Source organism: Seriola aureovittata, chromosome 3 (assembly GCF_021018895.1).
Source record: "Seriola aureovittata isolate HTS-2021-v1 ecotype China chromosome 3, ASM2101889v1, whole genome shotgun sequence".
Taxonomy (NCBI): Eukaryota; Metazoa; Chordata; class Actinopteri; order Carangiformes; family Carangidae; genus Seriola; species Seriola aureovittata.
In genome coordinates this window covers 19,869,715-19,892,495 of record NC_079366.1, presented here as the reverse complement: position 1 = coordinate 19,892,495, position 22,781 = coordinate 19,869,715, and the positions used below count along the sequence as shown (strand labels likewise).

Sequence of the window (22,781 nt, the reverse complement as noted above, 5' to 3'; positions counted from 1 at the left end):
AACTTTGCTGAACTGAGTAAACCACTGTTGTTTGTGTCACTGCTGTGTGCACATTTAAGCATGAGCATCATAAATTAACTGAAGTGAAGGGGTGGCAGCCAACAGCAGATTAAATCACATGGGACGATTTTAGCTCCCATTTATTATACTAGTGAGTCACAAACATTGCTGTTGTTACCCATGCATGCGAGCACGTTGCTTGCAAACTAACGCAGATAGTATTCACTCATTGTTGTTGGTGGTTTGTTATTATTTCCTCCTAAAACTAGATTATTTTGACTTCTCTGAATGGTTTTAATGCAGCAGTCTGACTTATGTGTCTGTGTCACATGAGAAAAATGAGTTGGACTTACTAAAGCATGCACAAGGCTCAGTAGTTAATCCTTTTTAACCTGCACGTAAACAAGAATATCAAAGTGTAAGTCTTTGGATTATAATATACAACGTGTTTTTTGTGTTCTTTGATACTCTGTTGTGTAGTTACAGATTTAAGACTGCAGAGTGAGGTAACATGATTCACGTCGTCTCATATGATGTTTTGGTTGTTTCACTCAACAGGCATGATAATCATGTTTGATAGCATGTGCTTGTGTGTATGTGTGTGCGTGCGTGCATGTGCGTGTGTGTGTGTTTGTCATGGTCTCTACTACCCTCATTAAGTTAACTGCGGTTGACTTGCCAGGACTTGTCATGAACCTCTGTTTGGCCTATGGTTCCAGACTGTGAGTGTGTGTATGTCTGTGTGTCTACGTGTATGTGTGTGTGTGTGTGTGTGTGTGCTGAGGAAGGGGGTGGGGGGCTGTCAGTTTAATCCGCTGTCAAAGAGAAGAACAGGGGAGCAAAACAGCCTGTCAGTCACGTGTGCTTTCTCTCTGCATGTAACCAGAGTTTGTCTCGAACGAGTTCAGAGTTACAGGGTAATACATTATGTTTCCCAAAACTACCTTCGTGTGGAAACAATACTGTCATTAACACAAAACATGCAGGGGAGGAAGAAGAAAAGTTAAAACAGGCAGCTGTTTGTGTCTGTGAGAGTTGTTTGAGCCGAAAAAGCAGATCTTTACTGTCAGCTCATTATTTAGCAGAGTCAGGATGTGCTCTCTTTCCAAGTGATAGTGACTCACATTAATACAACTGTTGCATGGAACCAAATACAACGGAATGATTTGGCTGAAATCAGCAAAAAACTAAACAAAACAACAGAGCAACAAAAAACCCAACAGTATGTTTCCTATTGAATATCGCATGATCTTGACTCACATGAGACGAGATGAGGATGCACAAGTGATATAACAAAGCGGTGTGTGTGCAATAGGGCCTGTTGTGCCTGTGTATTGACATATATAATAATGTATTGATTTTTCTGTGTTTGCATGTGGTTGGTGCGGGGCTGTACCGCAGCACATAATGACAAATGTTTGTACCTTCATCCTTCGACAAACATCAGAGGAATAGTTTTGTCTGTCTGTCTCCTCCTGTTTGACAGCTGTGGTCTATTAGGGACAGCTGATTTACAATGCTGATGATAACACACTGCAGTTATACTTCAAACAAAGAGGCCAAAGACACTGATCCAGTGACTTGGTCTGTCTTAACCAGTGACAGCTGGTGGAGGATCTTCTAGGGGTCATATATGAAGGCCTCGTGCTGGACATCAGGTATCATCGGCAGGTAAGTGATAATCACGGAGATGTTTGACAGATTTTAAAGCACCAGAATTCAAATGTTGAGTATATCTTGCACAGATCACAGATAAAGTTTGTTTAAAACATTGTATATATATTTATAAATGTAATTTACACATTGAAAAAAAATCTGCTTATCTGCTTCATCAGGACTGTGGGGGTGTATTTGAATCCAACAGGCATCTCCATGGCAGCAGCAACAACAAACCTAAACAAAATATTACTCTCTGTTTACTACATAGTGCGTTTAAAATTGTTTCACTATTTTATTTAAGTTTCTGAATTCTCTTGGTGAAATGTATGCTCTATATGTTCCCACAAAAATTCCCTCAATGGAAAAAAAAGTTGTGTTCGTGGCATGTAGATGGGTAGTCAGAAATGAAACTCAGAAATCATGAGCAATGTAGATAAGGCAGTGCTGCCCATCCCTTTTAGCTTGTGATCCCTTGACATGAAAAAAAATCCACTTATGACCCTTCATTGAAGATAATGGACATGAGTAGTGATCTATTTCAGATAGATTAATTTGAAGGATGTGGAAAATCCTCAGATTTAGCTTCGGTCCTGACACCGAGGTTGGGAACCGCCGATATCAGGTGTGTTGAACGAGTGAACGATGGGAGTGATTTCAACCATAGCCTTTTTCTAATGTTGTTAAATTCTGACTGGTGCATGAAAATGTGTGACATCACCTACTGTTACAACCCTGAACTCTCAACCTGAACACAAACCAGTAAGAGGAGTACAAACAAACAGAAATATAGAAATATTTCATGTGAAATAACCAGTATCATTCTAACTTTGGCAGTTAATATTGTATTCATGTACTGAAGGACCCCATTGCTTACAATAATAAGATGATTGAGAGAATAGGTTTTTGGGAGGCCTTTAATGTGCAATGTGCTCAGTATGACAAGTAAAAGCAGAAGATGTTGAATAAGAATTTAACAGTCAAATTGTCTTGGTGTGTATTGATTGAGTTTTATCTAGAGATTTCTGGTGATGCATCTCAGCAAATAAACATTCTTTGCATGTTTCAGAACATCCAGTAAAGTGCAGGGCCTTAAAAAAGTATTATCAAAGACACAGTCAGAGAAAAAAGATACACTACATTACGTGCAGGTCAGGAAAAAGCACAGTGCTCCTTCATTACTTTGGAAAATGGCTCTTAATAATGCAAAGTATATGGAATTTTGCTCTCCCCTTCAGGGACCCATTGTGCACAGTGCTGTCATTTACAGTGGCATTTTTAAATGTCACATGTCCACGAGGCACAGGATGTGACTTGACAATGTGGTAAGTGCAGGCAGATGCGATGCATGTTGTTTTTGCAGCACTAGACCACTTTGCATTTTCTCAGCTTTGGTAAAATATCAAGCTTTGGTGGTTGCTTTGTGGACTTTCTGTTGGGCATTTAAAAAGAAAAAGGAAGTTCAATTTTGCATTACTTGTGTTTTCTCTTTATTGGCTTTCCAGAGTGACATCATTGTCGAGATGTCTGACTGTCATTGGATGGGCAGGTTAGATAATAACACAGCAATCATGTAGCCACAGGAAACATTCCTTACTGTCATATAGGGGCTTTATTTTTGACAACTGTGTCGAAGTCCACAGTGTGAGCTCTTGTGTTTGGGCCTGTGATGCATCTCACAAAACAACCTGTGTTCAGTCATCCACCATGCTGTCATACAGCATCAAATGCATGTGCTGTTGTGCTGTTAGATACGTGACTGTACCTATGAGAGTGTGTCTGTGCAAGCACTTACAATATGTTGGTTGTGCAAGTGAGATTTTATCAGCGGGTGGAATGAAAAGGGAACAAACTAATACTTATGTTATATTTCAGTCTACAAATACACACATTTTACAAATACAAATTAATAAAAAAATATAATGATGATATCACAATTTCAAGTTAAAACATCACAGCCATATCAAGAGTTCAGATGATGCAGAAATGTAAGATTTGGAGATGACTGTCACGGGTTGAAGGGGTTTCTTCATTTTAACTCTCAACACTGTCTGTTTTCTGGAAAATAAATAGTCATGTGCCAAGAAATGGTTTAGTGGTTGTAACCGTGTCTTTTGAACATCACATGTGCCTGTTGGTTCAGGAGGATTCAGTGCCAAACGAACTTTGATCAAAGTGTCCTTTTAAACCGTCACTTTAAACTGTTGCTGTTTGAATACATATTGTGAATTTGTGAGAGTGAGACTGAAAAAAGTGTCACATGAAGAAATTTATACTATTTTCGGAGAAAAATATTTGTTATACCATCCTTTGTTCATGTATTTGTGGATGTGTCGTTCCTGCTTTGTACAGCAGTTGCCCCCCTTCTGTGGATAGAGACGGGTTGATGACTCTGATATGAGATAAGAGAGAGAGGGAGAGAGAGAGCGAGAGAGAGAGAGAGAGAGAGAGAGAGAGACGTGCTGCAAGGCCACATCTCACATAGTTCGTGCCAGTGTGCAGTTTGTGGGGAAGGCATAAAGTAATTAACAAGTAATTATTGCATACTGTAAATCACATATCTAACCTCCCCATGGAAAGAAAAACAAAAAATGCAGTTTCATTTTGAATTTCCTCTAAATGATATTGCAGCCTCTTTCAGTATAGTGCCAAGTGTTACTGCTTCCATAGTCTCACTTTTCCACATAGTAGCAGTTGACTCGCTTTGTGTGACCAAAACGTCTGATATATATCTGTTCAGGAGGAAATCATTCTATAGGCAAAAACACTGTATATTTCATCTATCTACCCACCTATCTATTTTTATCTAAATTAATGTTCACAAAACTGAAAACTGAAAACATAACTTCACATCAACATTTATTATGGGGTTGTTGCTTTCATGCGTGGGCGTGCACATGCATGTGTATGTGCTAACGGGTCAGAGGAAGTGTGCTTTTTTCAAATTGTGTCATTATGTGGGCGAACAAAGCAGTTGACCAAACATCTTCTCTGTAATGCTTGAGAAAATGACGATAAATCTGGGTACAGTAGCATCCGCTCTCATCAATTGGATGCTATTGATATAACTGGAAATTTTGAAGTAGACAAAGGCAGGATCCAAGATTTACAAAGAGAGGCAGCCTTTCACATCAAATTCATCTCTTGTTTCTATTTTTATCTATTTTTAGTCCAATGTAAATACACACTATAAAACAAAATTAAATTTAAGACTATTTTTTAATACTCATAAATTTAAACCCACCTAGTTGTTTAAAAATAGCTCTGGTGCACACAATGGCTTTCCTTTTAATATTTGAAATGTTGATCAATTCACTTCGCATATATAGTACAGAGCTACTTGTGGTTGGGAATAATGATGAACATTTCACATATTACAGCTGCTTCTTGTAAATTCCTGTTTGCGTGTGGCTCATTGACATGGCATTAAACATGGTGTGGTTGGCCTGCTAACTAACACCTCTGACTTGTTGAACACAACACCTCCACACCTAACACACCCTGATTATTAATGCTGCATTTAATCCAGAAGGTTTAGTGGGTTTACACTCGTCTGCACAACCAAAACTAATGAGCAAGAGCTCAAACTCGTTTCACTGAGAGGGTTGTCAACCACAGGTCGGAAATATGGGGACAACAATATAGGTGGGGCAGTGGACATACTGTAGAGTTTCCTTGTTCCCCTTTAGTGTCAAAGAGCTTACACAAACATACACACACACACACACACACACACACACACACACACACACACACACACACACACACAGAGGGAGCGAGAGAGAAAGTGGTTCCTTTAACATTTCTTCAACTGTAACGATACAACTGTAACTGTCAGCCCAAGTCCTCTGAGGCTGAAGTCTTATTTTCTGCTACAGGTTATTGATCCTACACTCAGAGTCTAAGTGCAGAGACTCACACTCATACTACTCATAATGTGACAGCCTGTAGTCTGCTGCCCTCTTGTGACCAGCACACACTTACTGTCACTGATGCTCCTTGCGAGATTTGTATCTACCCTGCTAAATTTTGGCTATGAGATGGATGCACATGCTACTATTATATACTACTATATATATAAAAAAATTACATACTATAATTCTAAATCACTTCACTTATATAAGTTACACATTAGTCCATAATGATATAACAAAATGATTGAATATCACAACTGACCAAGTTCCCACATCTCCCCTGTCCCCCTCTGTCATTGTTAGTTAGTGGCAAATATGTTGATGAATATGTTAAAGATTACCATACAAGTGATATTTTTCATACATACTGCACATTTTATATGTTTAATGTCAGTTTAGAAAAACAAATCCTAAAAAGGTGAAGATGATATCTGTTTCATTCTTTAAAGAAACATATATATCTCCACCCCACCTGTAAGTTACCCCCTTCTGAATAATGCTGGAAAAAGCTTGCTTGTGGTTGATGGTTGAATATAATTTGTGACCCCTACTGTATGTTATTCTAAATAATGTAGGCCTAAATGAAAAAAGGCAAGATAAAATGAGGTATGGATACATAAGGTCAACATCGTGAGGCCTCCAACAAGGAGCCCAGATAACCCCACCAAGAAGAGTCCCAAGGACTGACCTGAATCATCAACTGAACCCTTTATAAACTTGCATAACAGTAAAATGAAATGTAAATATAATGTGAAAATTAATAAGGAGATTGTGTTAAATTAAAATCTGAGGAAAAGACTCCTAACAGAGCAGTGGACCAGGATGAGAAGATAATGACTTTTAAGGTCAAGCTCAAGGATGATGACAACAACCCCAAAGTTTTCCACAATAAGCACATGCTCATGGTTTATTAGCACTCATTAGCTTAGCAACACAGGCTAGACTGTCTGTATACAGAGAACTATAGCAACCAAGTGCTACAGCTGTGGATGTATGTCTTTAGCCTGTAGCTAAGTTAAGTTTTAGCTCTAAGTAAGTTTTTGATGGCTATGGCAACCGAAGTAATGGCTAACAGCTAGCCAGCTAATATAAAAGTGCAGAATTTTCTGCCTTACCATTAATGGCTAATTTGTATCACTAGCTATATTTATTTAGGTTTGGTGAACATAAGAGAAGAATTTTTGTAACCGAAACAGAAGTGGTTAGCTGGTGCTCTTAGCTAACAGTTAGCTAAGGTAGCACTGTGACCCACTTCAAAAACAAATATCTTAGGATCTTCTACAGTCTGCACACCATATAAAAGTCGTGCATTTTAGGGTTCATGGCTGATTGCACCAGTTCTAAAATATCATATATTGAGAAAACATAATGAGGTGTAATCTTTAAGATGTGTTTTTTTTATTTGTCAGACATCCACTACATTTATATCAAAGAACTATACTATAATATTCATTGTTGTTGAGTCATTTCTGATCTAGGTCGACTCTGGCTTTTAAACCATCACTGAGTAAAACTGGATGTTCAGTTAACATTTTTTACACAACTATGTTGTTAAATAACATGATAATGTTTCACTGCAATTACAAACACACACGTGTGTAGTGGTTTGATGCTTTGGCGGTCGTTAACAGAGCAACAGTGTGTGAATAAAGCCCAGCAGAAACAGCCTCTGTGCGGCTGTTGCTGGGAGCTCCGGCCAATCAAAGCCGCAGCGCTTCCATACAAGTAGTTTGGGGGCTGGAGAAGCATGACATCATGCAGAGCTCCGGCCCTCTCAGCGAAAACAAAGATTGAAACATCTTCATCTCACTACAGCAAACCACAGTCGACGACAGAACCGTCTGCACTGTGATATTCCGCGGCCCCATCCGTAAAATACACCGGGAGGCTGAGCCCTGTTACCCGCGGTGCGCGGAGCGGAGTCTGGGAGGGGCATCCGTCCGTCAGTCTGGGGGAATGGCGGATGGGGAGGCCGCCGTGTCTGTGGAGTGGGGCAGCGGTGATGGGGGTTTAACAGAGTAACATCTGCACCTCTGCATTTCTATTTCCTCCGTTTAGCTTGGTGTTCAGCTTTGGCCATGGATCCTGAGAAAAAGTTGACATTCTGCCTCGGGCTGAAGGCTGAGGAGGTAATGCACTGCACAGCTTTCCTTTGATTCACGCACTGCTGTCAACAGCTGGGCTTTAGTGATTCTGCAGAGCAACATGCTTCCCTCCGCCTGTGTTGTTGTTGTTGTTGTTGTTGTTGCTGCTGCTGCTGTTGGCAAACAATCGCCTCAACTTGTTCTATGCATATTTGTCTTTTCATTTCTTCGACATATTTTTCGAGACAATAGCTGCATTTTTGCACCACTGCAGCAAACGGTTTGTGTTGAGTAAAGTCAAGTCAGTTATGGTTCCTGAGTGTTTGTGGTCAATGGTGAGGCTGTGTGTGAGGCTGGGGTCAAGGCACAACACATTATCACAAGTTTTAGAGGTGTGGGCCTGCTAACACACCACAGAATATCCAGAACATCATGAAATAGTTTTGCAAATATTTTAAAATTTACTAAGGTTGCTAAAATCAAATTCCAAATTGACAGGGTATGGACTTATAGTCAACTTTCTCAGGGGTTACTAGGTTGTGTGTTATAGTTTGTGACTTACTGCAGGAAACTGCTTTCAGATTTTAAGTTGATTCCTTGTTTCCAGCATTGTAGCCTTGAAAACCTGTGGTAATGCACCAAGGATTTAACCCTAATTTATGCAGGCATGATTACAAGAGCTTTCTCTGCCAGACTCTTATAGCCTCATAAATCTAATGTACAGTTGCTTGTCCAGCAGAGGAACAGCATACTGCTGAGTCAGGACACTGCTGCTTCACTGAGGATGATGTTTCCTGAAACAAAAGTTAACAAACGGTCGACATCTTACTGCACAGAACACAACTGTGTGATCGGAGAAAAACAAATCACTGCAAACATATAGGGATATGATGAAGTCAGATAGAGTTGATGGTGAGAACCACCTGGCAGATTTTGAAGGAGATTAGTTTAATGTACTGCTCACTTTTGTTGGCTGTGACATGCTCACATATACAATATTTCATTGCTTCCATGGCAACATCTGCTTGTTCCTCAAGTAAATATTCTTTTTAGGAACTTAGTTCTTATGTTGTCAAACAGGCAGCAGTGTGGCAGAAAGTGTTGCCTCACAGCGAGTCACACCTCAACCCACACGGTGACAGCAGTTTGCTACAGCATTAAAGAGTGAGACTCGCCTTTATAAACCTTTGACACTTTTAGGGTTTAATATCCTGGGTCATAATCTTGACTACACCACATAAAATCAAGTTTTCTGTGCAGATTTTCACTTTCCTGTCGCCTACTTGCAGCTGGCATCAGTAAAGTGAACATCTGACATTTCACTAAATAGTACTTTTGTGGCAGTTTACAGAGTTTGCACATCAAACATCCATTTTACAGCTTTTCACAGTGAGTTTCCCTCATTTTTACCTTTTATTTGCTGCTATGCTGTGTAGACCTTTGGGACCCCAGAGGTGGAAACCATTTGTGGTTAGTCCGTGGTCTCTGGGAAAGCCTGAATGATCTCCTCACACCCATGCACATACTCAGTGCTGTGTGGTGGGCTTACCACAGGAACTGATGCCAGTACATTTCCCCTCTTGACTCTGACTTTCGTAACAGTATAGAAACTTAGTTCTATGAACTAGTTGAGGTTATGTTTGACAGTTGGATTTATCTCTTGAGCTTTGTTATTACACAATAGCTGTGTGTGTGCACATACAAGAAAGACATGGTTTGCAGGATCTTATTCATCTATAGCTCAAGCAAAGTAAATGAAAAATAGCAGTAGTAAAAATAACAAACATTAAATCATCTTAAGTCTTGAGGCAAACAGTTGTTCGTCGGGATGTTTCTGATTAACCAGTACTCTTGTAGAATTTAGAGCTCAGTATCAAACCGTAGTGTGTTTTTTTGGTACCCTCTGAAATGTGTCGAGCACTGAAAGTGAATGCCTGCACACATAAAAGTTTAGCTTCTTTTAATATATGAACGGAAATGTTTTGTAGAAATAAGACGTCAATATTTGTGTTTTGGTATCAATATATATAAATATTGTATCAGGACTGGTATAAAAAAATGTAGCCAGCCATAATAGCGTTGAAGATCATGTGTTCATGGCCATATATATGCTACCTGCCACCAGATCAATATCTGGCAGAAAACTTGAGTTATCTGTCCCATGCTCTGCATGCTGCAGTGCCAGTTGCTTTTTTGGAGCCTGTATGTCCTTCATTAGACATTGTTCTTCCACCAAAGAATCATGTAATGCTGTGTTATGCAATATTAACAAATCTGTGGTTGCATCAGGTGTTGAAGAATTGTTTACTATGCATGGTTTTATATGATATGCCACAGCAAATATGAGTGTGTCTTGGCTAACAGCTACTACAGTCACATATACAGCCTCAGACCAGTGTGTGGAGTTGGTAGCTTTATGAGATTTGGCAATTTGTCATTTGGTACTTTGTAAACGGACAGTAGTTGTGATTCTGAACTTGTTAATAGCTGTGTATGCACACACCCCTGCACAAACACAAACACACACACACATACCGCAGTTTAGGACATAGCATTGTTCCCCATGCTGACTACATAACCAGGAGGAGGTGTTAACAAAAGAGGTTCCATTTACATGGCTGCAGCCCTGGTGTTAAACAAGGTAGCAAGCCCCCATTGTCTCCACATTGTTTTTTGTCAGTAGCCCCAGCAGCACACACACACACACACACACACACACACACACACACACAACCATTTTTTTTCTTTTTACTCACAGTGGGCCTGTCTGGCATTTACCGAGGCGTGAGTGACACTCTGAATTTTGAAATCTGCACAAGGACAGAATTGCATTTGAGTAGCAGAAATGCACATATAGTATAGCAGTATTCATCACTCCTGCACACAAATCATAGTTGATCATTATGGCTGAAGGTTATATTGCCTACTGAGATGCTACACGTGTCAAAATAATCCTGTGAGGAAAATTAATATTCTCATAAAATGACCAGGTGTTTCATACATATGTGACTTTTTTATTGCTAGAATGCTTTGGTGATCAGTTGATCAACAGAAAATGAATCGATTTGAATAACTGCTTCTATTTCTGACTATTGGTCAGACACAAAAAAACAACTATAACATGTCATCTTGTGCTTGGGAGATTTTCCCTGTTTTTCTGATATTATGTGATAGTAATGAAAATAATTGTACTGGTTAAAGTCATCACCATTTTAGATTTGTATGTTTTGCATCCACTTGTGTGTTTGGAGGAAGAGAGGAAAAGGGAAGTGAGAGAGCATGCAAGGTTTTAGGAACGTGTTTGGGAATTGGTGCCTTCTGTCTGCCATGTCGACACACACACGCAGGAGAAACAGGTTTTGTTAAAAAGCCATTGACCTTCCCGTCTCCTTGAAGGGCCAGGAGTATGTGGCAGCCAGCGTCTTCAGACTGGAAAATAGACCTTTAGTTTGCCTTTTTTGTCATGCTATATCAGTGGAATGAAAAGACAGGATTGTTTGTCTCATGTGAACCATGTGCCCTTGACAGCTGAAACATGTAGTGCCAATCTTTTACATCCTATCATTTCTCTTTCTACCTAACTGCTCTCGCGTCTTAACCATTGTGTGTCTCTGTCTTTCACCAGATGACCATGTCCCTGCAGGGGCTGGACGGTACTGAAGCCGCTACGGTACGGAGCTTGACCTTCAACTACAACTAAACATGTCATGCCACTGGATAATATAAAACATTGTCCACATGAGTAAAAAAAAAAAAAAATAAAAAAAAAAGCCTCCAAGCGGTGGTTGCTATGGCAATGCATAATTACTTGTTAGCACTTCAGAGTCTCATGTGTGGTAACTATGTACATAACAGATTTAGCAACCTCTTCTTGCTGCATTATTATTGTGAGTTGTGATTTTGCTCAAGTGCCTGAGCTCATCCACACACTCTTATTTCCTCAAGCAGTCAATTTTGCCCGTTTTTTCTGACGTCTCAAACATTTAATAGTTAATGTCTGTCCCTCACTTGCTTGTGTCCTTCACAGTCACTTGCTAATGACTAAGATGCAAGTGTAAAATTCACAGAAGTCTTTTCATTTCTCATTTTAGGTGGCTGTTTCTCAGAAGGACCCTCAAGTGCACATGATTAACAAGGTGTGAGATTTTTTTAATTTAACCTTAACCTGTAGCTGCCAGCGAACATACTGTCATCTGATAAAATAATCTTAAAGCTGCACTAATCACTAAGTGATTCTCTCAAGTCTAATTTTTTCTTTATTAACAATGGATTAAATGAGTGATGTTTTAATTTGAAAGGAGTCTCTCATAGCAAGTAACCCGTAGAGAATTATTACCCTCTACAAAGCATTTTAGCGTTGTTCAGCTTATTGTTTTGGTCTCATGGCCTGCATCTGTACAGTCTTGGTTCATTCTCAGGCTCACATCAATCCTGTTAATAGCTGCTGCAGACAGTTTTCTTCAGCAAAACGGCAGACAGACACAGTTATCGATTAGCTGGCGAGCGTAGTGGAGCATTTAATAGCTACAGAGCAGGGTTGTCCCCTCAGAAGTTGGTGGGGACGAAAACAGATGGATTCATTAGATGGATACTAATGTGACTCCAAATTAATTCTAATGTTTGTCTAAATACGCAAACGTTTGCTAATGTGGCCACTGTAACAGTGACGAAATGTCAGTGTTGAGGTTACTGCTTGTTGTCAGGTTTAAGATCCACCTACTAGATTTTTCTGGATCTTTTGACAGTTTTCAACTGTGATGTCATACAGATGTCTCAGTTGTCATCATGTGACCAGAGTATGAAAATTCAGTCAGGTGATAACAGGTGGTCGTATAAAGGGGGAGATTGTGAACCCTGTCTCTGTTCAAAGATGTTATGGCCTCCTGTTCTGTCTTGACTTTATCTTCTGGTTTAAAGCTCATACTGTGGTCTGTCAAAGGAAAAACCAAAGCTATACCAGCCATTACAACTTTCCATCTGCAGTGACATTATTTCCACCGTGGTTATGTTGTGATGTGATGTGTTGTCCACTAGGTGGTGAAGCAGCACGGAGGTTCTGGTAGCCAGCCTGTAGTCAGCCCCAAGTACTGTCCTGGAGTAAACAACAATCCGGGTTACCTGTGTGAAACAGGACACTGCTGCGGAGAGACAGGCTGCTGTACCTACTATTATGAACTCTGGTGTGAGTCAACTTACTGACTTTATGTCCAATGTGTCACTGTAGACAGCGGCCTGAGGCAATGGTGGTATTTTGTGACATTTGTCATCCAGTCCTACCAAGAAGTTTCAAGTGAAAAATTCGGGACACACAAAAATCTGATGTTTGCTTACATTGCCATCACAGGTTATAAGAAATATTTTGACCATGTGATTGGATTTCTGCTGTATTATAACATTTAGGGGTAGGTAATGAATGAGCCCTGTCCCTGCACATTCATTTTGATTTTAATTTTTATGTCGTTTGTTTAATTTTCATTCGTTTAACTCAAACTAAACTCAAACTAAAAGGCTGCCATAGATAAAGATTTGAAATAAACGCTAGGAGGGACATTATGCAACATGTTGCAATGCTATCTAGTTCAATTTGTATTCTGATTAGAAATCACTTTGATATGACAAACTTTGCTTCACTGTCAGGCTCATTTAACACTGGCCATTTACAGTTAAAGTAAAGGTTTAAGCACATGCTTACATTGATACCAAATGATTTATCTGCTCTACTCTCCTGCCGCTGTGAGCTACTAGAAACCAATGCGTTCGTGCAAATGAATGGAAACAAAGTGAGGATATAAATCCAAAGTCGTAGGGTATGCTTTAGAAAATGGACAGCTGTAATTTGAAACATAATAATTTTGTATGTTATAGGGCGAGATGTCCAAAACCACTGACGCCGTCTTTTTTTTTCCACTGTAAAATCTGAGTAGATCTGGGATGTAACTGAGAGAACAGAGCAGAACTTTAATGTTTATTTTCACATTGATGAACGTTGGGTTCATTTCCTGTTTTCTTCAGGGTTCTGGCTTTTGTGGACGGTGCTGATCCTCTTCAGCTGTTTCTGTGCTTACCGCCACCGCCGGGCCAAGCTGAGAATCCAACAGCAGCAGAGACAGAGAGAGATCAATCTGATCGCCTATAACGGAGCCTGCAACTACCCTTCCTCAATGCTGGACCTCAGTATGTTTGTGTCATCTCAAATGTTTAGCTTTTTAAGTGTAGTTCTACACAGGTTAGCTCCAGATTTGGCATGTTCTGGTTTCCTTGTGCCTTTTTTTTGAGAAAACACAGAATTTAAGCACAACCACATTTCGATTGCTTTTGTTTTATTAGTTGTTACCTTGGCAAAAACTTCTCTCAATCCTTTCATATAATATTGAGTATTACAATATCGATATTACACCAAATACAATAAATTATGTTTGATAATACAATAAAATTATTACATCAATCATATAAATATCCACCCATACCACAAAAAGTGGTAAGAGAATATGTATTTTAATTACATGAATGGCCCTGTTTTAAAAAAAAAAAAGTATTTTGATAACACAACTCTGACGAACACATAATGCTAGAAAAGTAGCATCATTTATTGAACACTATCTTCAGTCTTAAACAATAAGGCTGGTGTTATTCTACATTTTAACTGTCAACAAGTTCCATGAAAAGACCAAAACCTACAATGTGCTCGTCTGTCCCCCCAGTACTTGCTGACCTCCACAGCCTGTCACCGTTGTCGCTCAGCCCCAAGCCCATTTGTAAATCTGTAAAATGGGTTACAAATATATTGTTTCTTTAAAAAACACTAAATGGTTTAGTAAACAGCCGGGCAGTTTTTAGTTTTAGTTAGTTTGTACTTTTTAGTAGATTTGTAGAGGACCATTTTCAGCTGAGGATTAATAGACATTTAGTGCAGCAGTGAATATTTACTGCAACAGGAAACCCAGTGGAAAAGTGTGGCTCAGTGATGTGCACGTAATAGTTTAAGGACGATGATGGAGGTCTATAGCACAGCTGATACTTATTAGTCTTTGTTTTGATATTTTCAAGTGATTTGTTGACAGTTAAACAAAGATAAAATCTTGCCGGTTTGCCCCGTCTGAGCTGATGTTTCCTTTGTCGCAGGCTTCCTGGCTTCCTTCAAGTTGCCCTCCTATGAGGAGGTGGCTGCACAGCCCAGCACCCCTCCTCCGCCTTACAGCTCTGTCTTTGCCCTGCAGGGAGGTACCATGGGGGGTCCAAGCTCTTCTTTCCCCCATCATCACCACCACCGTCACCCCTGCCCTCCCTATCTGGGCCCTGGCCCCAGCGGCCTGACTTCCTCCCAGAGCTCTGACAACTGCTACACCAGCTGCTCCTGCGAGTCCTGCTCCCTCACCTCCCCGTCGAGCACCTCCTTCTCTGTCCAGGTGACAGACGAGACGTACAACAGCAGCCACAACTCCACACCCAGCGAAGCAGGGGGCGACTGTTCCATCATGGGTTCAAGGGCTGGGGCCACCTTCACACCGACGCCCTCCCCGCCGCCTCCATCACAGCTACAGCCTGATGTTATACCTGCGGCCTCTCCAGATGTCATACCTGTGCAGAGACGTTCCAATGGCAGTGAAGGACTCTCACCTCCGGCTCCACCACTGTCCCTTCCTTTACACTCTCGTCCCTCACACCCTTCTCGCCTCTCACTTTCTCCCCTCATCCTGTTATCTTCCCTCCCTCCTGGTCAAGTCCACCCTCTTGTCCTCTCAGACCCACTTGGAGCCATGGCTGTTAAGAAAGAGATGGAAGAAGAGGCCTCACCTAATGGTGCAACCCCCAAGCCCACGCCTTCTCCCCCTAAACAGGCTCTCTTCTCCTCAAATGTGGCCGTTTTCACGCATCGCAGCAGCAAAGAGGAGCAGAAACAAGAAAAAGAAGAGGAGGAAGAAGAGGAAGAGGAGGATGACGAGGAGGATCATTTCCGGCATCGACGTCTAACGGGTGACTCAGGCATTGAGGTGTGTCGCTGCCACGTGAAGAGAGAGGAACAAGAAGAACAGGAACTGCAGAAGGGGCATTTTGCTAAAGGGGGTAAAGAGGCTGTGAAGGGGGAGGAGAGGGCAGATGTGCTGCACGACAGCATGGACTGTTCCCTCCTGGATGACTGCGCTGAGCAGCGTGGCCACGTCTCCTCATCCTCCAGTGTCATCCAGAAGACGGGCGAGGCCATTATTGCAGTGGAGTCCTCGTAGGCTGACAGCCAGTGAGATGTCGTCAAAACAAGTGGGGAAAGTGAGATGTTTATGCGTACTGGCCTCCTTACAGATCAAGACTAGTAGGTGAAAAGTTTAAATCACTGAAGAAAAGTCTTGCAGGTCTTAAGCCAAGGGACAGGATAAGAAATAGATTATTTCCTGTGTGTTCTGTTTCAAAGGAGAACCTGACAGCTGAGTCATATTTTGTAGTTAGTTGATTTGGTTCGTGGTTTAGGAGAAAGCATATCCTGTTCTCTAAAGTGATGAAAATAATAATGAATTGTTTTTTCTCTTTCTCCTTCACTTTCCCACATGCTAACTAAATCCATTTTGACAAGTGGCTCAGTGTCAACATACCAACATCCTTTTTATCTCTCTTTTCTCTGCATGACAAAACATTGCTAAAATAGCATTTTAGCTTTTTGCAATGAAATCCCTGATAGTCAGTGGTTCCCAATCCGGGGGGTCAGGACCCCTCAAAGGGGTCTAAAGATAAAGCAGAGGACTGACAGTGTAAGAAAGAAAAAAACATAGTTCTGCTGTACAGAATTATATGATATTTTCTGATGTTTCTCTAATCTTTGCTTTTTATTTAAATGTGGATTTACAGATTCATGATTAAAGATAATTCATAGTAAACAATCTGAGAAGCAAAAATCAATCCATGGTGGAACTGCTCGCAAGTTATTGACATATGCAATGTATGATGGATCTCAACAAAATATCCTTTCAATTTAAGGGCCATACGGCAAAAAGGTTTGGAACCACTGCCTTATATATCAGTGGTTTGATCAGCATTCGAAACCAATAATAAGACGGTTTATCTTAAATTCTTCTTAGATTTAAGAAATCATATTCTCAGAGTAAATTCCGTAAAACCCTGGAACAGTATGTTTTCAAAAGAGCTCAAAAACAAGCGTTATATCATCTTGTAGCTTCTGAAGAACTGAAAAGAGTTCAGAAATTTTGATCAGTTATTCAAAATGTTTTGTTTTGGGGTGAATTTTTGCTTTCACCAGCCAACTTCCTTCTCTTCATTGGAGGAAACGATGACAGAAGGCAACTATTCCGACTGTTTCCAGGGGTGTGTATTTTTTACATTTATGTCTTATGTTCCCTTAAGGAAAAGGGGAGCAAACATTGATTAAAATGTGTGGGTGGCACAGCTTTACAATGGTATTATGACTATACATTGTTGTTTCAGACTGTTACTTGAATATACTGTATAATTATCTGACTGTTTGACTTTGGATGTAATGTGTTTGAACATGTTCCTAGTTGGTCATTGCCATCTTTTGCAAGGCAATGTAAATCTGATTCCTCCATGGATGGACGGTTGAGTTTTTACAAGGCAGAAACTTTAAGCCCAATCTCATCACAGATAATGAATGTAAAAGGTTATGTATCGCAACAAAACAAAACAAAAAAAAAATTAGATTTAAATTGTTTATGGAGAATTTTTATTGCATGATGCTTGACTGAAAATGTCTGGGAAAAGTGTCCAAAACTGCAGCAAGGCAATACAAACTGCCAGGTGTGGGCTTTGAGAAGACACTTTGAAATGAAGTGTCCATTGTAATGTGTGTCTGAGCTGAGTAACGCTTGTAAATGTGTGAAGTGAAGGTTTAAAGTCACAGTTAATTTCGGCTGTGGCTAAACAGAGGGTCACTTTGGGACTGCTTCTCTTCAAATGTGTCCCGGTTGATCCTGTTTTTGTGTGTGAAATCATTTGTCAGCTGATCGTCCAGTTGTACAGCGTCTGTCACTAAAGAAGAGTCTCTGCCTCAGCAGGTGGAGTGTGACACTCGTTATCAGTGCTGTGTACTTCTTAGGATTATGTGAAGTCAGTCTCAGAACTTAGTGGGAATAGCACACGTGTGTTCTCTTGTAATTCATTCTCAGTACAAACTGTACTCAAGAATAGAGCAAATTTTAGAAGGAAACAATGTCTCAAATCACATTTTGTACATGTTTATCTTGCTGTATTTATTATGAGACAAATGTCTCTGTAGTTCATTGGCTAGAGGCCACTTTACTGTGTCCTTGGCTCAGTGCAAAGCTGACTTAATTGTCTAATGCCTGAAGGCAATGCTTTCAACTCATTTATAGTTCTGTGGGCAGAAAACTTTGCCTCGATTCAGCTCTATAATACCTTTATTTGTCAGAGACAAATCATGTGTGTTCGTGTGTACCTTAAAAGGTGTGTAGGGAGTGCAAGTTGGTTTGCATTGCAGTGTGGTTTTGTTATGGGGGTCGTCTCGGCAGCCCTTGATCTTCTCTGTTCAAAGCTCTCATGCAGTGACTCACAGGTGTGTCTCAGAGGTGACAGAGACTCTTCATCCTCTCAACACATCCACATAAAAGCCTTTCGGCTGCTGTACATTTTTGGCTTAAGACAAAGACGGACTTTCTTTTAATTTTCAATAAGTTTAGCTGATGGTTTTTTTTAATTTTTTATCAAAGTATATGGTGCCTAGATAAAAATAGACTTTCTGCTAGGCATTCCTTAGTTTAATGCTGCTATGTGAATGTGTGTGTTTTCTGTAAATTGTGTATAGTCTTACATTAAATGGGCAAACATTTTCTAGCAGTGCTTGGCAGTCTCTTTGTAAAAATATACACAGTACATGTGAGACTTGCAAAAATAGTATTTAGCAATAGTATTCACACTTTTTTTTCCTTACTCTAGTTAATGCTGGTTGATAGGAAATTAACTGTTGTGAAAAAGACATTTACCTCTTCATTACTGATCCGTGAGCTGTGCTGGGCAGAGGCCCTTGATTGTACATAACACAGCGTTTTTAATGCCTTTGGCTTAAGGTTTCTCCCAAGTGCAAACTCAGATTATCTGATTTTACCTTAGCCTTGGTTTATGCCTCTCGTGTATTACTATTATATTTGCGTATACCCAAGTATTTGTGTTTCTGAAGGATAAGTACCTGTTGATCTTTGAAAAACCTGAAGATATTTCCAGTTTCCTCTAAGACTCTTCTGTCTATCCTGATGAAAAAATAATCAACCTTCTACTGCATTATACAAAAGATTTTTAACCCATTTCCCAAGTTGAATTTTTTTTTATATCACGACAACAATGGTAGCTGAAAATAAGTCATGTCCTTGCTCCATTTGTATGACATCATACAAAGTTATATTTTCTATAAAGCTGCTTTTTTTCAGCATATTTTCATGGAAGATAATGCATTCATTAGGTCCTGATTCATATGTTACATCTTGTTAAGCTAAAGGCCAAAAATCTTTAGTTGCACATTTGATAACTGGTATTGTTTGTCCGGGGAATGAGGATGGCAATAATATTCAGGAGCAAAACAATGTAAACTGTGTATTCTGGGAGAAAGTGGGTGTCTAAAATATCAAATGATCAAAAATTTGATTGATTTACTTTTATTTGTTTAAGGTTTCTCTTTAACTAAAAGCCAAAATGAATTACTGTAGTGTTATACAGGACATGTTTTTTCATGTAGACATGAAGCTCAGACTTTATTGTGAATATAATTCATCTAAGTTTTTTTAGTTAGGGAATTTTTGCGGTGCAGTTTTGTAGTATGCAGCATTCTGGATCTGGCCTTTATGAATTGTCAGTACCTTTTAAACCCAGACGTGTTGGGCATAGTTGTATTTGTAATATATAGTGTGACAAAACTGCAATCATTCATATACATTTTTTTTGTACTAAACAATAGAAAATATCGTAGGCAGGAAATAAAGTTGTGACTTAGGAAAAGGACTAAAAATCTCTTATTGTGCAGTCGACTGAATATTTTTTATCTAATTGGACAGAAGAGTTGCTGAAGGTTGTGAAAGTTTAATGACCTGGGTTTTTTCAAATTCGTTTAATTATTTTATTTTATTTTTTATTTTTTGGAAAAAACGTTGTTGTTTATCTCTGTGACTTAAACATAATGGTAATACATGAGATTTAAAAACTGGGGCTAGTTTTACCCCGACTCTGATTTCTCATAGAAGCCAAACTGAGTTCAGTGTATATAGAACTAGTTTAGTTAAGTATAGCAGCTAGTTTCTACAGACAAAATGCCCAAACTCTACCCTCGTTGCCAATGTAGGCCAAGGCCTGATATAAGACTGTTACCTCGCTGAGTTTTGACTGCAAAGGACTGTTTACTTCTCCTTATCAAGATAGTATTTACTCTATATTTGTACTGACTTTATTTTGTAATGCCAAGAATTGATGAATTGAAAAAAAAAACACACACACACACACACACACACACACACAGAGCCCACATTGGTACGGCTGAACTAGTTTGCCAGGAAAAAACTAAATATTAAACCCTGTTGATTCAGGATCAAGACTGTTTGTCTCCCAAAAGCGTTCTCCTTTTCCTCCTGCAGCTATGGGACAGCAGGATTTATAGCAGTATCAATATGTGATTGTATGTGGAATAGTTCAGATTAATATTATGACAAAATGTGGTGTTCTTTGAGGGTATCTTTGTGCAATTCTACCTGCAGCTCTTCAGTGTGTCGTACGCATGTGTGAGAGAGTTATTGTCAGCCGTGTTGTTGTGGCGTTAAATCATTGTCGCTTATTATGAGGCCAAAGTTGAGTGTTGTTGGTATTTGTTAACAAATTTGTCGATATAAATATCCAAACATTTTTATGTCATTATGGATATCAAGTTGATTTTGTATCTTGGTGTATAGCATAGAGATTTTTGATGCATACTCTGATGTAAGATCCAAACAATGAGATGCTGACACATTTTTAAATATCTATTTGGTTGCACATCTTTTGGTGCTTTTTCATAAGGTGGGGTTGTATTTAGGTTTTTCTTCCATTTGCCTTTTCTTTTTCTTTTTTTTTTTTCATTGATGCCCTTTGGAATTCTACCGTGTTGGACACCGACATCTGCGCTACTTTATTCAACAGAAACTGTGGAATTTGTGTCAAAATAAATGCTAACAAGTGCTACCAAATACACGTCTGTGCTTTTTGTCTGTAGTTGGGAGTTGCCTGGGGTACCAGCGATGTTCTGCATTGAAACACAGCAAATGTCTAACTTTTATTTAGGCAGGGAGTGAGCTGAAAACACCCACTCATGTGTAGCTGTCACTGTGACTCAGGGTGAATCATCAGGCTGCATTCACTCTGAAAGCTTCATCTTTTGAGGAATGAACCACATGAAGAAAAATGAGTAGGAAATCAGGGATAATGTCTTGCTGACAGAACTATGGTATCAGTGCTGACAAACACAGCACATAATATGAGAACATTGACAAGCTTTTGTAGTCATACATGCTTGTTATATATGTATCAACAGCTGTCATATGCCTTGACAAGACCTGTTCATTCTTATCGTTCTGAAACTGAGTAATTTGCTGTCCCACCACAAATATTACTTATTAACACCTAGGCTGAATTACCAACCAGGCAAAGCAAGTAACTGACATGCATCCCCAAAACTCCAGGGACCACAAAAACTCCAGATTGAACTGTCTGTGACCTGATTTAATGTGCTCAGGAATATGCTTGACCAATTAAGCACAAAATCCACTACTGTGATCTGCAGCCTAAAGGTTGGGCCAGCTTTATTCACTAATACTGAGGCTTCATCTTGCAGAGGGTTCCTGTGTAAAAATCAAATTTAAAGACCTTATCTATTTCAGTCATGCGTTAACATGTTGCATAAGCGGAAACAGGTGCACCTTTCTGGCACTGAACTTCAGTTGGGAGCTCTACCTCAGAACGCAGCCATGTCTGTACTTCCCAGAAACAAAGTCAGGAAAAAGGTGGCAGTCCAGAGTTGAAAAAGAGCAAAAGAATCTCGCCATGTGTTGATCTCTTGTCTGATTTTTATGTACAATCAATAGGATGTTGAAAACTGAATTCAGAGTGGAACGACGAGAGGTCTAATAGGGGCCCATAGGAACATTTTCTCCCTGAGGATCTCCCGAAAAATGAATCCAGTCATGATTATTACAGCCCTGACATGTTACAATGGGCCAAATGTTGTTCCACAGAGAATATATTCTGATTCAGATGAAAAGAGGAACCAGTAGATATGGTGGAGGGGAAAAAACTATCCAGAGAATAGTGTAAAAACATGGAATAAGTGATCTTCACGTGGTTGCAGGCGTCTTAGTCAAAGGATAGTTGGCTTGTATTAATATATACTGTATATTACTGAGTGCTGACCAACCATCAGCAAACTTAACTGTACAGGTTTTTAGCACCATCTGGTGGTGTGATCCTAGATGACAAAAACACTTGTGTACATGTACAGCAAGTTTAACTTTATTTCTCCTTTAAAAAGCTCCTTTTTGCCTTTGTCAGATAGATGAGACCTGAGAGGTAGTGAGGGAGTGAGAAGGAAGATGACAGGCAACACAGTACACACGCCAATTACATCGTCAGCATCTCAAACCCTTAGATCCCACCAAAAGATATTGATTTTAAAATAAAAAAAATTAACAAAGGTTGTGGGTTTGCGCAACATCAAACCCGAGCAAGCACTGCTTTGAACAGGCTGATGATGAAATTTAAAAAAAAAAAAGGACAGAAAAGCATGGATGCACTGAGGTGAACACCCAAACATCTGGAACACCACCCACAGTTTTCCATTCCTCCAGCAGCCACTGCGTTTTGCTGCAATCTCCATAAAAAAGCATTACAATGCTAGAAAAGAGTGTAATTAAAATGTTTGACGTCACAAACGGGCAAATAGTGTGTTAAACTGATCCAACTTGATGCAACTTGATGTAATGAATCTTAATGGATAAAATATTTATGAAAGAAAAAACACTGTTCACCACAGAATGAACAAAAGGAAGGACAATTATAATAATTAAATAAATCAAAATACCTCATCGCCATGACAATAAATCAGAATAATGAAAAGGTATATAATAAGAAAGCCATA

At 39.6% G+C, this 22,781-nt stretch overlaps 1 protein-coding gene across 2 annotated transcripts; it reads left to right on the top strand.

Moving 5' to 3' along the window:
• Positions 1-7,169: 7,169 nt before the first annotated feature.
• Positions 7,170-20,842, top strand: LOC130166006 (WW domain binding protein 1-like). Of its 2 annotated transcripts, XM_056371261.1 has the most exons (6): positions 7,170-7,699; positions 11,280-11,324; positions 11,746-11,790; positions 12,689-12,836; positions 13,667-13,828; positions 14,777-20,842. In XM_056371261.1, exons 1-6 carry the CDS (start codon positions 7,649-7,651, stop codon positions 15,877-15,879), a joined length of 1,554 nt encoding a protein of 517 aa, XP_056227236.1. In that variant the 5' UTR covers positions 7,170-7,648; the 3' UTR covers positions 15,880-20,842. The 2 variants fall into 2 exon arrangements, with proteins under 2 accessions (XP_056227236.1, XP_056227238.1); XM_056371263.1 differs by lacking the exons at positions 7,170-7,699; positions 11,280-11,324; positions 11,746-11,790 and having other exon boundaries at positions 12,695-12,834.
• The last annotated feature ends 1,939 nt before the right edge of the window (positions 20,843-22,781 follow it).